The sequence below is a fragment of the Sesamum indicum genome, linkage group LG2, assembly GCF_000512975.1.
Source record: "Sesamum indicum cultivar Zhongzhi No. 13 linkage group LG2, S_indicum_v1.0, whole genome shotgun sequence".
NCBI classification, from domain to species: Eukaryota; Viridiplantae; Streptophyta; class Magnoliopsida; order Lamiales; family Pedaliaceae; genus Sesamum; species Sesamum indicum.
Genome location: NC_026146.1, coordinates 13,969,152 through 13,986,167, shown reverse-complemented (window position 1 = coordinate 13,986,167; position 17,016 = coordinate 13,969,152). Strand labels below are relative to the sequence as shown.

Here is a 17,016-nt window from a genome sequence, read left to right as displayed (position 1 = left end):
AGAAAAAGAAAAGAAAGAAAGAACTTCTTTAACAAAAAGAATGAGATCTAAATAGTAGTATCTTTGTACCATAATCGATGCGGGAGGCGTTGCCAAAGCTATCAGTGAAATACGGGACAAGTTCTATGGTAGAATCGTGAAGATGGGGCGGCAGAAATCCCCGCATAGATGACTCGGCCTCTGCAGTCATGCGCTCGTGCCACACACGATACGAAACGTTGCCATACCGCGCGGTCTGCGGCGCCGGCGGGATTTCGTCGACATAATCAACCAGCTTCTGGAGAATAGTGACTAGAGTTTCGACGGTGGAGGACAGGTGGCAGGGGTGGGAGAGCTTGCGAGATTTGATGGACTCGGAGAGGGAGACGACGAAGCCGAGGAAGTTGCGGAAGGAAGGGGAGGAGTGGAACCGTGTTATGTCCTCCTGGGAGCGGATTTTCTTCGAAGGGACGGTGAATTGGTGAGGGAGAGTGATGGATTCCACCTTCTCAGCTTGGGGGACCGGAGTACGCATGATGACCTCTTTGGTATTGGTGGGGGATGTAGGGAGGTTCACGGCGGGGAAGCGGATGGGGATGTAGGAAGGGGTGGCGGAGGGCGGCGGAGTGGGGAAGCAGGTGGGGCCGCCACACTTGGCGCAGGTCGACGACGGAGATGGGAACTGCGACGGCTGTTCATGGTGGCGACTGCAGTGGTCGTCGTCTTGTGGGGGTTCCATTTCTTGGGATTGAAAGTGCGAAATGGCCTATGTACGATTTGTGAATACATAGCTCCCCGACTCCGGTTCAGTCCGGTCCAGGAATGGTTATAGTGAGCCGGCCTGCTCCTACACCGGTCCAAAATAAGCCCACTTTCTTTGCTCAAATTGGTAACTTTTACCTCTAAGTTTGATTTTTACTTTTTTGGGTAAATTACATTAACAATCCTTAAAATTATATATAATTTTGCAAATACCCCACATAATTTGTTAAATTATAAGTACACGCCCGAAAGGGGTGAAAATATAATTTATTTTTACAGTACTTATATAAATTTTTAACATCGAGATAGTGCCTATATAGATTACAATTACAATTATAACCTTATGAGGTGTATTATAATGTTGCAAAAGCATACAATATTTGTGTAATTAGACATAACATCAAGGGGCGTCCATGTAATTTACCCTAATTCTTATTATCTATTTTAGGTTTTCTAAGTGAAACTAAATTAACACGTAATTATTATTTTGATTATCATCTAACTTAAATTAATGAATCTATTCTTAAGTTGTTCGTTTTTTTTTTCTGAGATTGCATTTGCAACGATTATTTTTGTTTGTCTCGGGATTTGAAATGAATAGATTTCAAATTCTTTTAAATTTAAATCCAAATATTTAAAATATTTTATTTGAATTTATAAAAAATACGTGCAATGATTTCAAATTCATTTTACCAGAGCTTTTTAGAGCATTTTAAAACACTTTGAAATAATTAAAATGTTCAACGGATTACAAACTCATCATAACTTGTTACATGTCAAATATTTGCAATTAAGATGATTGGAAACTACATATACCATAAACCTAAGCACAAAATATAGGTTCAAAATTCTAGTCCGGACCCGACTTGATCGAATCTGAACCAATCATATGATAAATGCGATGTTTGGCGTGTGGTTGGTGTATAATTCAGGTAAATTAACCAATCACATGACAAAATATGACACACTTGCATTGTACTTGATTTGAATCTACTGAACTGAATTCAAACAAGAATTTTTTCCCTCACATGTTAAACAACAGTTGTTACGTTACAAAAGTATGTGGTGATTATAAAGAACTAAGCTAAAAAGGACTTGTGAATTGGTCCAAAACACAAAAAATCATATAAATCTCTAAAAAGATTAAACTGCATGACTCTCAATCTTCCCATTTAGACAGCTCGCAACCATTTACACAGCTTTCCACTTTCTTCGTATCTGCAAAATCAAAATAATTCCTTTTACTATATCAATAAAATATCAAGAAAACTGCAATTTATTTCTGTAATATGATAAACGAGCAAAATAAATTTTTATAAAAAATAAAATAATAAATTATCTCATGTGTTTAGAAAATGAGCAAATTACCCCCTATCTAAACTATTGATAGAAGGTAATTTGCTTTATTTTTCGAAACACAATAGAGTAATTTGTTAATTCTTTTTTTTACATAGGAGTATTTGCTTATTTCACATATCACAATGGACAAAATTGCATTTAACTCTCTCTATATATTGTTAATATAGATTCACTGCAATTTACCCCATTGTGATACGTGCAATGAGTAAATAAACCCTTGTACAGAAAGAATTAGCAAATTACTCTCCCTGTATTTTAAAAAATGGAGCAAATTACCCCTATTAATAGTTTAGATAAGGGGGTAATATTTTTTTCTTTTTTTGCAAAGCACAGGGAATAATTTGCTATTTTATTTGTCACGGGAATTTTTTTGTTTATTTATTATATCACAGGGGGGTAAATTGCATTTTTTCCTATATATAGGAGGGTGGGGGGGGGGGATTTCTAGCCCGATTGACCGAACGTGAACCAATCATATGGCAAGTGCAATACATTTGTCGAGTGATTGATATACAAACGTTTGCTTTGTGATTAATTTGATTCGACCAAATCTAATTCGAGTAAAAATTTTTGATCGATTGAGAGGGAGAGTATACCATTTCCAAATTTAGCGCAATTATCAATTGCACAACCAAGGTTGCGATAGTAGGACTGGAGCGGCTGTTTTTTGTTAAAGTAGCACTTCACCAAACATTCTATGGCGCATGGCATTTTCGATCCAAATATCAAGCACAAAACTACACATTTACCATAACATATTCCGAAAGAGACTGCTGACGCTGTATTGGTTGCTGACGTATTAAATGTCGCTGATGTATTCATTGCTGACGTATTAAATGCTGACGTATTACTAGTAAATATTAGTATCAAATACATGAACACCATGATTGTACGGCTACTCTTCTGCATCATGGCCATGTAATTTTTCTTCCCTTTTGTTGTTTTTCTCACTCAAAATTTACCTTGAAAAATAGCTGAATATGGGCTATTTATAGGTCATGTAAATTGCACATGCATTAAAGTTACGTAGCAAAAGTTTTCCACGCTTACATTTCGGTATCTCATAGAGATTAGAAGAATAACTTATCTTAAATAATTATTGTGGAAAACCAAGTGATCTTACTTTCCCATGTTCGATTCTGAGGTTAGATCTAAATCTCGTGTCGAGCTCTGTCATTAATTATTTTTATTTATGTTACATAAAATTGTAAGGAAAGAGGGGCGAAAATTATGATTGAGGAAAAAAAATTAAACCCTTCGACAGTATCGAAAGAAGATTAATGTGAAAGGATAATTACTCGAACGAAATTATTTCAAAGTCCTCTATTTTTTTTTTTTATACAAAATGAATTATTTGTATATACCAACATTGGTATTAGTTTATTATTATGTAAGGCAAAATTGTTTTAATTAAATTAGTATTATTTAAAAGTTGTAGATATTTGAGATGTTACCAAAGAAATGAAAATCTAAGAAGAAAGTTAGTTCTTAAAAGAATTTCTTGAAATTAATATTTTCATCATTATTGTCTAATTTTTTCTCCTTTTTTTAATCATAAAATTAAGTAGAATCTAAGTGGAATAAATTTGAGTTTTGATCATTATGAAGTTCTCATGAAAAAGGGTTTGGGATTCTTTTTCCTCACATGAAGGAGAGAATTTTCTCCCATTTAATTTGTTAGGGTTGAAAGCTAATAAGGAATATATATATATATATATATAACTCATCAATTTTATTTATTTATTTTTTGATGATTTTTTGGTATTATAATTTGTTATTTTTTTGAATTAAATAACGAGTTCAATGATTATAATTCATTTAACCTGCAACACAATTGAGTACACTCACACACACGTACACGCATATAAAATGCATATATAATACGCACACATATTTATGCATTACTTATATTGCATTTTAAAATTATTATATATATAAATATTAAAAAATATTTTAGTTATCACGAACTTTTTGTTAAGATGGGACTTTACTTTCGTTTACTAATACTCACTTTCTCGCTTGAAATTTTACATTTTAAGCTAAAATATAGGGTAAATTACAATAAATTTTTCTTTAATTAAGTTTGTCATATTTATACGTATCTTCCTGATTTAACAATTCGCGCAATCTGTTAGTTTTCATTAGGCTTCATCCATTTTTTGAGGCGAATTGACCTAAATGCCCCTGTGGACGATAAATTATAGTTTTATTTGTTTTTTGTTTAAATTTTTTTATGAACATAGTGGATCATTTTTTTTACAATTTATATTTTTTTAAAAAAATATATTAAGTGTAAAGTTGATTATACCGTTTTCTCATGAGATTTGATGTAATTACATATAATTTTTTTATAGTTTGAAAAGTTATATTTAGTATTGTTGGTGTTTGTTTTATTCAACAAATAATTCCATGTGTTAGTCAAAATTTATAGAATTTGTTGATAAATAAAAAAAATTGAATGAAAATTCATAATTATTTTCGACTGATTTGTTATAGATTAAATAAGTTTAAGGTAAAAGTAGAATTGCCCCCATGCAGGATCGAACTACAGACCTTCAGTTTACAAGACTGACGCTCTACCACTGAGCTATAGGGGCGACGTTGAACAGAGGCTTTAATTAATACATAAATGATGTATATAGGATCAACTATACATTTCAAAGTGGCGAGTGAAGGAACTGAGTGTAATTCGACGCAGAGAGGCAGGGGAATGGCGGCGTCGTCGTCTCGAATGGAGATTGAGAAGCTGAGCTTGGAGCAGCTGAGAGGTCTGAAAGAGCAAGCCGATTTGGAAGTCAATTTGTTTCAAGACAGCCTCAACAACATCCGCACCGCCACCGCCCGCCTTGAGATCGCCTCCTCCGCCCTCCACGACCTCTCCCTCCGCCCTCAAGGTCAACTTACTACCTGCCTTTTTTCTTCCTTTTCCCAAACAGAAAAGGAAAACAAATCAATTGCGTTCTCAAGATCCGATTTTTCTATGAGTGCTGATAATCTCTGTTTCACCGTCTTTTCAACCCCTAATACTCAGGGAAGAAAATGCTGGTGCCCTTAACGGCGTCGCTTTACGTGCCCGGAACGCTGGACGACGCGGAGAAGGTCTTGGTGGATGTGGGCACTGGTTATTTCATTGAGGTTGGGTTTTTAGTTATTAACTTTATCCTGCTCTTCATTTAATTTTCACTGTTCTTGATTATTTGTTGCTTCATCGTTAATGGATGCTAATGGGGCTGCAAGTTGAACTCATGAACTTCTATGTATTTGAAAAGAAACCTTTTCTTTATTAATTTTCTCCCACAATATCAGTGTCAGTTTTCTTTTTCTTTTTTTTTTTGTGTTAATAGTTGAAGTATACTTCTTGGATGGGCTGATGGGTTGAAATATCTGGACTTCCAGCTCACATTTTGTTAACATTCGTAGTGATTATGAGATGTTAGGCATTTTGATCTCAGGTCGATCAAAGTGAAAATTGTCCTTCGTGTATGCAGCTCATCATACGTAACGTTCAAATTGAAGGTCCAAAAAGTTAAAAGGTCGAGAACTTTGCATGGGAGTGTTCGTTTCTTGTCAGTTGATGCTTCTATGGTACTGCAAATATATTGTCTTTGCTCTTGGTCTATTAGTTTTGATTCTTTTGAAGTGTATAGTATGATTGTAATATGTAAATCCTTTTGTGTAGGATGCTCATTAAGATACTTGGTGATATTAGTGATAGATTTATAGATTATGCTTTGCACTGAAAGTTATTTAGGTCACATCAAAGCTTCGGATATAAGCATTTTGTTTGCAGCATAGCAATTATTTGAGCTTTATTTGCTTCATTAGGAAGCTGTTCAGAGCATTTATTGACATACTACAATATGCCGAGGGTAATGCTGGTGGGTTATTTTATTTCAGAAGCTTTGATAATGAGATGCTAGAGTGAAGACAACTTTTCTTAGAAAAAGCCAGGAGGAAGCAATATGTTGCTTGCTGTGATGGGAATATGTGTTTACTCTTCTCTTGGGGATTTTCATGAAATTCAAGTTCTTCTTTGTAGTTTCGGCAATGATTAAATTTTTGTTTTTAGTATAACATTTTTGTAAATTACTTTATGGGTTTGGATTTGCCAATACTTGAACTTACATTTACGTTATTTTGGCTGAGTTCTAGCTTTAGTGACAAAGTATACAGGAAAAGGAAGGCAATTTGCCCCACTTTTTAGAGAAGAAATTTGAATGAAACTTAAGTTGATATCATATTGCTAGAATGGCAAACGTGTATGCCGTCGTTTTTTACTTTGACAAGGTAGTACAGTCAGAGTGGTAGGTTTATTGTCCGCCTCCTCCCAACCCCCTGCTTGTTCTTGTCTCTCTCTCTCTGCAGTCTCATGACCTAATGTACCCTGTTTTTTATTTGATCAGAAAACGATGGTGGAAGGTAAGGATTACTGTGAGCGTAAAATTGCTTTGCTCAAGTCCAACTATGATCAGCTTCTTGAGGTACAGTTGCCTATTATTTCCACTCATTTATCTTTAGAGATTACTCATGCAATCTTGAAATCACAAGGTTTCATGTTTTATGATGATTCCTTGGCCTTTGAATTTAAAACTTCATAAAGTAGAGTGCTCTTGAAATTCTTGCACGCGTTCTGGACCTAGGCTTTTCATCACCCCCCCAACACCCGCGTCTTTTCCTTTGTTTTTTTTTTATAAACTGCATGTCTGAACTATATTAAGAGCAAATAGTGCAATTGACTGCCTAAATCCTTATAAAATTGCTCCAGCACCAACAACCCAGTGGTACGGTGTAGTTTAACTTTTTACCCCTACAACCAAGGGATGTGAAGTTTCTTTCCACTTTTGGGAGACAGCTCCATGATGTGGTGAGGCACACATCCTTGCAGTACATCTTAGTTTTTGAACTCTCCTCCGTTTACCTTTTCTTATACCACCCGTTAAGCTGATACAGTAATTGGTCCATGTTCAAAGCACAATAAGAAGAATGATATATAGAATCCTGATATATTCTTAAAGATTTTAACAGTCAAACCAAAATTTATCGTATGTCTCAGACCGTCATTTGCGTTTTTGTAATTTGTTACTGCAATTTACTGACACAACCTTCCATAAAGAGAAAATAAATAGCAAGTAAATAAGCAAACATCTGATCTGTTAATTTTGATCATAGTCCTCATAAAATGCAGGTGGCTACTAAAAAGAAAAGTATAGCAGACGAGGCTGGGGCGGTTTTACAAGCAAAACTGAAGCAATTGTCTCCTGCACACTAACAACTTTGGCACGGGCCGGTTTTACAAGCAAGATTGAAGCAATTGTCTCCTGCACATTAACAACTTTGGCACCATCATTTGTTGCATTATTATTGAATTTAAACTTTGTGCGGATGTGGTCAGCAAATGGGCATGGACGTGTTACTGTTATAGACTTGCATTTGCTGAGAGGAAAAGGGCCCATAGATCAATGGGGACTCTAAGAGTGAAATGTCTTGAAATGGTCTTCTTTGCACTCCTGGATATTTTGTTGATGCTTATGCAAGACAGTTTATCTTGTTCCTTTGTTTTTCCAGTGTGTTAGTACAAATTGGTTCATTGTGTTCCCTTTTCTGCAACAAATCTTGTTAAGTGTAGAAGCAAAGCTTCTCTATTGGATGGAAACCCAATTTCTGATGCATGAATTGAATACTTAAGAAACTTCATCATCTTGTGATGGTAGGTACTGCTTTTGCAAAGCGTATATGATGAATGAAATAGAGATATGTACCCCTTTTTTTGTTACTTTCAGCACTGAACTGGGTTAATTTGTAAAATCCAGTCACAAAAAAGATAATAAATGAGAATCTGGATATCCCACTCCCTAATCTTCACTTAATTGTGAGCCAAACAAAGATTGAATTTACGGGAAGGATTGCTTGTGAAATTCCCTCTTGATGTCACCTCGTGAAACTTTTTTCCTTCAAATTTGTTTAAATAGTTTAAATTATGCAAAAAATTGACGATAAAATACCATAGTAGAGTAGTATTTTACATATTTGGGGTTGCCCAGAATCAAGATAATGTGTTAAAAAGATGGTAGATTTGATGTATTTGACAGCCTTGAAATTGTATAGTTTTAGAAAGAGAATAATAAAAATGGGGAAAAAAAAACAAAATCTGAAGGTAAGTCCAGCAAATGGAGACGAGCAAATATTATCTCATAACTGCAGGTGTTATGTACTTTGAATCAAGTGCCATAGTGTGTATTCTAGCATCAAAGTGTGCAAGCTAAGAAACCAGCCCACTTTGTAATATATAGCACTCACTGACAAGATGAAATTGGAGATTGTAAGTGCTTAATTGCAAGACTAATGAACCCAGGTCAAGGCCTTGAATTGAGAACATGATTATAGTTAAATAGAGAGCAAGACACTGCAGCATTCATATATAACCAAATCCGGTGCTTTCAACATGATCAGGAAGATCGAAAATACAAAAATGGAAATATACCAGTTCCCCTGAGTAAGAAAAAGCAAGAAAATCTTTTTTTTTGGTAGCTCCATAGAGTATTATATACTGTTGGCTCCAAATGATGGCCTTTACTTCTCATGCATGTAAATCCTGTTTCCATCCTTGGTTACAAGCAGAAACAAAGTCCTGCATCACGCTCAAATCACTCTCTTAGAGATTTCCAAATGGCAAAGTTGCTAAAAGAAAGGAAAGAGAATTAAGGTTAGAACACCAGAAAGTAGGAGAAAGTTCTAAACCATTATGTGACCGTAACCACTGCCACTGCTAGGGGTAAGTTTAGTCAAAAACTTAAGGTGGCATTATGTGTTCATCTTATTATGTTCCCATCTTCAACAGTCAAAAATAGTAATTAACTCTCACTAAAAGGTGATTCCTTTCTGAGACCATCCAGGATTCCTGGCCCCATAGCCAAACCATTGGCCATGCAGTCACCATAACCAAATGAAAACATTTCTTCTCTGAGCTCCATGGAAGATCATGCAAAACCTTTAAGTGTCAATTGACTATTCAAGCAAAAATTATTAGTTTTTGCTCCTCGTGCAGATTACAAGGAAATGGAATGTTCACAACTTTGGAGCATTTTTAACAATAACATAGTTTTAGATAGTCAAAGAGCTACAGTTAACTAGTTAAAACATGCAGGAAAAATTGAACACTAGATCATGCAGCATCAGATTGGAAAATGAAGTTTAAGTTTGCATACCATAGGTACTTAACAAGAGAAGAAAAATAAGCAAACAAAGGTAAAGATCAAGTTCTCATTCTTGTCAATGATTCAACTGTCAACTTCGTGATGGATTTAGTAATATCAGCCAAGTTTAATGACGTGGATAGATAGATGCCTTCCATTATTCCTTTGTTATCTCAATAAGCGTAAAAGCTCCAATCCGCCACCTTGACCTCTAGTGCTGAAGAACTTTCAAACTTGAAGAGGATTCTATACATGACATGATATTGACAAAAAGAGCAATCTGGGAACGGGACTAGCAAAAGATTAAGGCACCTATAGCATCAGATATATGGCATACTTTTGCAGGGGAAAGCCAAAGGAAATACTCAAGAGTTATTTCCTTTTGGTCCTCCAACTATTGCTAAAGCTAAATGCCCTCCACAATGCATGAGTCTTATCTTAATTTCAATTATGTTGCTTTCTCGATAAGAAAGAATCATGGTTAATTTAGAGTAACTTTTTTGGTCAAAAAGTGAGTATTTTAACTTGTTTGTAGAGCTTTAATTCTTTTCCAGGATAAGTCTTTCTGCAACTTAGGTGACCTCATTAATTAATCATTATGAAATGAATCCATTAAAGTTTTCGTGCTTATATACACTTTTAAGGGTTCTTTCATTTTTCCTTTCCTTCTCTTTCTACATTTTGTTCAAAATCGATTCTAACCTATCACTTCTTTCATGTAACACTCCAAGTCAAACCCACAGATAAACCATTGGAGGAGGCTTAATGTATATTAGGTTATTTCCTACATATGTGCCACATAAGTCATGTGCACTAACTACATGAAAATATCATTGATGATTCCTTGAAGAATCCCATAAATATGGCGTATGGAAGAACAACTTCACCGAAAATTAAGCACGGCGCTCTCGATGGTCCACAATACAAATAACGCAATGAAGGGGAGAACCATAATTTTCTGACCTATAATCAATCGAAGTCATTGTTTATGTAAAGTTTCAACCAATAATGCCTGGTTTCAGGAAAAGACAAATGCATTATGCATGTACAGAGTACAGACAGTGGATATCCAAGCATCCATATGGATTCTTACACCATAACTTCATATTTCAACTCATACGTTTTCAATTGACAGGTATTGAGCAGGCCTTACTTCCTTTAACATGGTTCTGGGGTTTGGCTGAAAATGCAATCATGACAACTCAGGATATATCAGAAAAACCTTCTCATTAGCAACTAAATCAAATAATACAATAAGATAGTAATACACTAATACGGTATATCTTATGAGGCTCTAAGCTAATTTGAAACTGTAAAGTCGATAAGAGAAGGCAATTTGGTCATTGCAGATAGCTCCCAACAATAAGGGTTATTTTCTCTTTTTATTTTCTCATAAGAATGAAAAAAGACACACATCAAAGCCACTAGAAAATATTAATTTTCAGGCATGAGCTCAACCACAAAAGCAATCATTGTTTTGATAACGGAAACATCAAATCATTTAGGAGTTATGAACAAAACTTGCCAAAACAATAAACAACATAGGCCACTAGAAAACCAGGGTGAAAACAATCCTACAGACTACAGTAGGAATACGGGAACAAGGAGTAAATGCTGCATCTGATCCAGTTACCAATAAACATATCAACAACTCCGGATATTCGCGACAGTGCATTCATTAATTGAATATACGACCCATAATGACACACCTGAACTCATTGTTGACAACACAATCTTTATTATCACATGCCAAATTGCGAAGTACTTGAACTGATACTTAAAAAGGCACAAGAATCCCAAAAGCGAAGGAGAAGACAATGGAAGTCTATTACCAACTGCATCAATTCAAACAAGAAACGTACCTAAGAACATTTAATTAAGATCCCGACTATGCTGCTCCGCTCCCTCACCGCTCGATTCAGACCCTGATCCAGAACCAAATCCTCCAAATAATCCAGGCAAGGTTATGGTAAATCTTCTCTCTACCGTCCTTCGCCCATCTGAACTCCCAGCCAAATCATCATTACCGTTATTATAACCATCATTCCTCTGAGAAACGCCACTCCTGCCTGAATTACCCTTGCTCTCGTAATCTGGGTCATCAGTTGGAAGTTCATAGCGGCACACAGGGCATGAGTTATGCAACTCAAGCCAGGGCAGAATACAATCTTGATGATAAACATGCTTGCACGGCATCTGCTTCACAACAGTTCCCATTTCAAAGTCATCCATACATACGGCGCACTGCGCCAGGTCCGATTTCAGCAAAGCCTCATCCACATTAATGCCAGGCAAGGCATCGACAGCGGACTTGGAGGCTGGTGGTGTACCATATCGATTGGGATCATTCTCAGCCAGCTGCTGAATCAACTGTTCAAATCCGGGCCCCACGAAATAGTCCCCAATATTCGCCGGAAGAGAAAACGCGGAAGCCAACGGATGATCCTCGACCACGAACTGATAATCAATGCCGCTGGCGCGGCGATTCGCTAGAAGGTTCAACAAGTATGAAACCGGGTCGAAAGCATCAGCCCCAAATTGGGATTCTCCACTCTGGCCGGATCGGGAGCTAGGGTTAGGATTTGTGGAATGGAGGAATTGGGAGAGGAAGAGGGACAGTGGGTCGGGGAAAAAAGGCTCTGGTATACCAGGACTAGGGTTAGGGTTTTGGAATTCCTCAACAAAACCGGAATTGCAAGAGGGGCACAGGATATCGCCGCCGGGGGAAGGGGTAATGGTGACGGTCCGTTCGCATTGGTGGCAGAAGTACATCTGCGGACTGCCGTCCGCCACCGTGACACCGCCGGAGGACATTCTCGCACGCAACACCAACAGAACTCTCTTTTTAAGACATGGGAAATTCATCAATTCTCGCATTTGCTCTATTTAATTGCATGCATTGTAAAACTTCCCCAGTATTTCCAGTAATTAGACTTTTACCCCGCCTAAGGCCAAATCTTATCATTTTACATCCCTATGTCACAAAATTACTACTATGTACTGTGACGTAAAATTTAGGAATGACGACATATTGAATTTAGGCGACATTTGTACTTTTTGTCTCATATGATAGGATATATTGTATTTTTTATCTCATAATTTATGAGTTTAGTATATTTAATCTCATAACATAAATAATAGGTAAAATTGCAAAATTAGCCCTGTATGTATAGGGGGTAGCAGAATTAGTCCCGTAAGTATTGGACCGATAACTTTAATCCTTCTAACAAAAAATTATCATATTTTAGCTGGATAAATTAGGATTTAGGGTTCTGACTATCAATTGGATTTGAACTAAATACGTGGCATTTTCGTAGGATGCTGACATAAAAAAAAATAAAAAAAAGAAAGAAAAAAAAGAAAAAGACCCATCTTTCATCTCTCTCTCGCTTTACCCATACGACAAGAAGTGAATATGAAAATTGGTTGAGGAATAGTGCATGGAAATGGAACTTGGTTGAGGGGAACCGATAGGTTGACAAAGCGAAACTTTGGTTAGAAGGCCGGTTGTGGGGTCGTTGGCTAGAGAGAGAAATCGAGGAATGAAATGTTTGGGTTCAAATTCACTCTGCCCATAATAGAAATGAAAATTGGGTGAGGAAGAGCGAATGGAAATTGGTTGAGCGAAAGTGATGGGCTGGCAAAGGAAAGCTTTAGTCAAAAGACTGTGCCGAGAACGTTCCCCAAAGAGAGATTGAGGGTTGATATGCTAGGGTTCAAATTCTCAATTTCTCTCAATCATTTCATCTCTCAATTTCTCCCTCCGGTGAACGACACCAACGTCGGCCTTTTGATCAAAGTTTCGCCTTTGCCAGTCTATCACTTTTCCTTCAACCAATTTCCATTTCCATTCACCCCCAACTAATTTTCATTTTCATTCACTTCTTTTCTTATGGGTAGAGAGAAAGGTTAAAGAGGGGTCCCTTTTTTTTTTTTTTACTTTTTCTTTTGTCAACTTTCTACGAGGATGTCACATATTTAATTTGAGCCTAGTTGGCAATTGAAACTCTAAACTCCAATTCGCCCGCCAAAATTTGGCAATTTTTGGTCAGAATAACTAAAATTGCTACTAAATTAAAACTTATATGATTAAAGTTGCCCCATACTTACAAGACTAATTTTGTCATTCCCTATACATATAGGACTAATTTTACAATTTGCCTAAATAATATAATATTTTTGGTCCCATAAAATAAAAATTATAGCATATTTTTGGTCCAATAGTTGGGAAATTTGCACGTTTAGTCCCACAAGGTAGGGTATGTCCACGACTTACATGCTTAGTGCATTTAGCCTCATAGAAAAAATATTGTAGCATTTTTGGTCCTTTAGGATAAAAATTGTGGCATATTTGGTCCTATAAAAAACAAATTGTGGCACATTTGGTCTGTAAATCGTGTGACCAAAAAAGCAACACAACCTATCATATAAAATTAGAAGTACAATTTTTTTATAAAACTGTTATATCCTATGGGATCAAAATCCTACAATATTTATTTTATGGGATTGAATGTGCCAAAGCTTGAATTCAAAAAGTTGGGCTCCTAATATTCAATTTTATAATTTTTGCAATACTGAAAAATATTAGTATCATAACTTTCTAATCAGAATTCGAATATATAAATGTATGTATAACTTCGGGATGACAATAAATTGATTTTAAGGATGTATCTGTCAAAATTTTGGGATGACCCCTTAATGTACTGGACCAAAAATGCAATAATTTTTCAAAATGAACCAATAACAAGTACATTAGAACTATGGATATTAAATTAATTCGACATCAATTTTTTGTTGGGGACTCTGTCTCCTTTTAGAAATCTGTCAGCAGAATTCAAATTAAAAATACAGACTTAATTAATTAGGAAAATAGTAATCCATATGGTAATGGGAATAGGATTCGAATTGTGCTATAATTCACCTTATTAAAACAACCTATATATATATAACGACCACCTCACCACATCGTAACTATCAATTATCCACATAATACTTCTCCTGCTTCAGCTCCACCCTTTTCATCCTCTCTCTTTCTTGATTCTGCGTGCATGGATTCTTCAACTTCTCCAACCCGTTTAAGCCCTGCTAATCATGACGATGAAGAAGTTATTGTGTATTTTGGACGTCTGCAACCAGGAAAAGATGGCACTTCCCGGCAGTTGGCACCCACCGCTGATGCTCAAAGCAACGACGACGACGCCCTACTGTCAGACAATGATTCTGACACTTTCAGCGTCTTCTCGTTTAAAACACAGGAAGAAGGTGTCCCTATTACTACTACAAGATCCAAGAAGATCAAGAGTGTTCCGTGTGTTTTGGGTGAAGACAACTTTGCTACTAAACACAGCATCTGGGGTTGTCCACGCTTCTTCATGACTACTTCAGAAGGTAAGTTTTTTACTATGGAATATATCACAATTTTGTTTAAATCAATGATGTCTGATCATAAACCACAGAAACTTAATTCATGATCGTGGTATTTTCTTTTCTTAATTCTTACAGTTTCTTTCTGTTGTTTGGCTATTTTCTTGTTTGTGCTTGTTGATATACAATCATATACGATTGAAGAAAGTTTAAATTATTTATTAAGTTTCTTGATTGTTTTCTTGTAGGAGAGAGAGGCGTGAGTAATGATCAGAATCTCATGGATCATCAACATAGATCTAATCACTTGAGCCACCAGTTCAGCAGCAGACCACTCCCATGTGCTGATCCAACGAGGATTCCTAGTTTCCGGCCTAATCAAGGAAGGAGGCAGCAGTTCCCACAGGCCGGACCTGATCTTGATGTAAACCTCTTGGAAGAAATTATCAAAGGGGATGATAGCGAGGAGAAGGAGAGTTTGGTTTCTATACTTGAAGACTCGGTATTCACGTTGATGTTGAGTACACGGCTGCATTGTCTCTACACCATGCTCATTGATGCGTGCGAAGGCCACCAGTTGGATTCACTGGTTGAGAGGGTCTTGTCGCGGGGCAAATACTTTCTAAGTGCAGCATTCGCCAAACAAGGGTAATTATAATCCAGACATCTTTTACTTATGATGTACTAATCAGTCAAATATAAAAACTGATGATGATTTATGGTTTGGACAGAGCAAGTTCAATCATCAAACTCATCAAAAAGGTGAACAAGTCATTGCCTCATGCCATGGCTATGACACGAGTTTTGTCCACCAGATTCATGGATATAATGACTCATCCTACGGCCAGGGATGTCATTCTGCAATGCCTAATCCTCTTTCCAAGGAAGCCTAATGAGGTATGTGTAACTGTAATTCATTCCATCTCACAGATTCTTGATTTTGTACTACTTTTAAATCCTATTCTGCAATTTAAATGGTTTTAATCACTTGTTCTTGTTTTGAAATTTCAGGTGCTCTACGAAAAAGTAATACTGCATTTCCAAGATTTGGCCATACACGAAGTTGGATGCAGATCATTGATCGACTGCATCGCCCTCATTCATGGAGATCAAAGAGTTAGACTTATCAATAAGATAGCAGATGTATCGGATTATCTTTCATATGATCGACACGGGTAACAACTAAGTGCATTGTAGTTTTAATTTCCTTTGATTTTTATCTCATAATGCTAAATATTTGATGGGGCTAATTGTTTCTAGGAACTTCGTCGTACAAAATCTCCTAGGCCTTAAAAACAAGGGGATTACCAAGAAAATAACATGTTGCCTGCAAAATCAGTTTATGGGATTGGCGGTGAGAAAAGAAGGATGCCTTGTGGTAGAGAAATGCATGGAAGCTTCGGACGATGGGATTATCGCAGTGGCTAAGAAGATAATAGACTGTCGGAGAGGAGCTGTTCGACTTGCTCGAAATCGGTTTGGGAATTATGTGATTCAAGCAGTATTAGAGAAGACTAAGGTTGATTCTTGTATCTAATCCAAGTTTCTAAAATATACATATACACCAGCAAAATCTTGCAAGAACTAATATGTTTGGTTTATGTGGTTTCAGGAGCGCGGTTTCAATAGTCTTTATGATGCTATAGTGAGACAGCTGGAGGCTCGTTGCAGAGCATCAATTGGTCGGACGCAGGGCGGAATAAGATCAACTCAGGATGCATATATAAGAGATCAGTCTAGTTTGCATGAATGGATTATTATCTTTATGTAGAAAAATGAGAGTTTATGTTTTGCTCTTGGGGAGCATTAATAAAACTGATGATTCTATTCTTGTTCTGTTTTTCATGAATCAAAGTAGTGTTTTTTGATGCATGACTATTGAGCAACTAGTTTCTGAGTAGAGCAGTAGCAGCAGTTTGGTAACTCCATTGTGTATTCAGTTAGTTACTATTGTCTTTCCTCAAATGTGTTGTGTTAAACCTCCAGAAGATGGACAGAGGAACAAGACAAGAATCTGTACAAAAAGACAAGGAAAGAAAGTCATAAGATTCACCCACAAATAGCCCACATACAGGGAGAAGAAGATTGAGATAGTATTAGGAAGAACATAATTTAGGACTAGTTCTAACATAGTAGTCGTCCAATTCTTATTTTGCATTTCGAGTCAAAGGTACTTTTATTCGAATGAGAGATCTTTTCCTTACGGCCAAAGGGACATTAAAACTTGAATGTAAGGAACCTTTCGGACAATCTTAAAAATGAGTTTCAAACCCTTAAACCCCTATCTTAAGCTATTTTTTAAAGGATTTAATGCAATTTATCCACATGTGATAGTGCAAATGAACAAATTATACCATTG

General features: G+C 36.4%; 4 protein-coding genes and 1 non-coding gene across 8 annotated transcripts in view; 2 read left to right on the top strand and 3 right to left on the bottom strand.

The window, feature by feature from the left end:
* Positions 1–758, bottom strand: part of LOC105156112 (serine/threonine-protein phosphatase 2A activator) — a 4,564-nt gene extending 3,806 nt beyond the window's left edge. For all 3 annotated transcript variants that reach the window (XR_847345.2, XR_847346.2, XM_011072157.2), the window contains exon 1: positions 70–758. Coding sequence is in view for 1 of the 3 variants with exons in the window: in XM_011072157.2 (XP_011070459.1) it covers positions 70–718 (649 nt within the window). In the remaining 2 variants the exon portion in view is untranslated. The remainder of the gene's footprint in view (positions 1–69) is intronic.
* On the bottom strand, positions 4,626–4,697 carry TRNAT-UGU. Its single transcript has one exon. It is a non-coding gene; the product is annotated as a tRNA-Thr (tRNA).
* Positions 4,772–7,658, top strand: LOC105156111 (probable prefoldin subunit 5). The gene is made up of 4 exons (XM_011072156.2): positions 4,772–4,994; positions 5,132–5,235; positions 6,504–6,581; positions 7,286–7,658. Exons 1-4 carry the CDS (start codon positions 4,811–4,813, stop codon positions 7,367–7,369), a joined length of 450 nt encoding a protein of 149 aa, XP_011070458.1. The 5' UTR covers positions 4,772–4,810; the 3' UTR covers positions 7,370–7,658.
* Positions 8,457–12,162, bottom strand: LOC105156110 (E3 ubiquitin-protein ligase RING1). Of its 2 annotated transcripts, none has more exons than XM_011072153.2 (2): positions 11,156–12,162; positions 8,457–8,778 (listed from the first exon to the last, which is right to left on the bottom strand). In XM_011072153.2, exon 1 carries the CDS (start codon positions 12,156–12,158, stop codon positions 11,166–11,168), a length of 993 nt encoding a protein of 330 aa, XP_011070455.1. In that variant the 5' UTR covers positions 12,159–12,162; the 3' UTR covers positions 8,457–8,778; positions 11,156–11,165. The 2 variants fall into 2 exon arrangements, with proteins under 2 accessions (XP_011070455.1, XP_011070454.1); XM_011072152.2 differs by having other exon boundaries at positions 8,467–8,728.
* LOC105156307 (putative pumilio homolog 19) lies at positions 14,342–16,428 on the top strand. Its single transcript, XM_011072403.1, has 6 exons — positions 14,342–14,681; positions 14,906–15,305; positions 15,389–15,554; positions 15,669–15,832; positions 15,918–16,176; positions 16,270–16,428. Exons 1-6 carry the CDS (start codon positions 14,342–14,344, stop codon positions 16,426–16,428), a joined length of 1,488 nt encoding a protein of 495 aa, XP_011070705.1.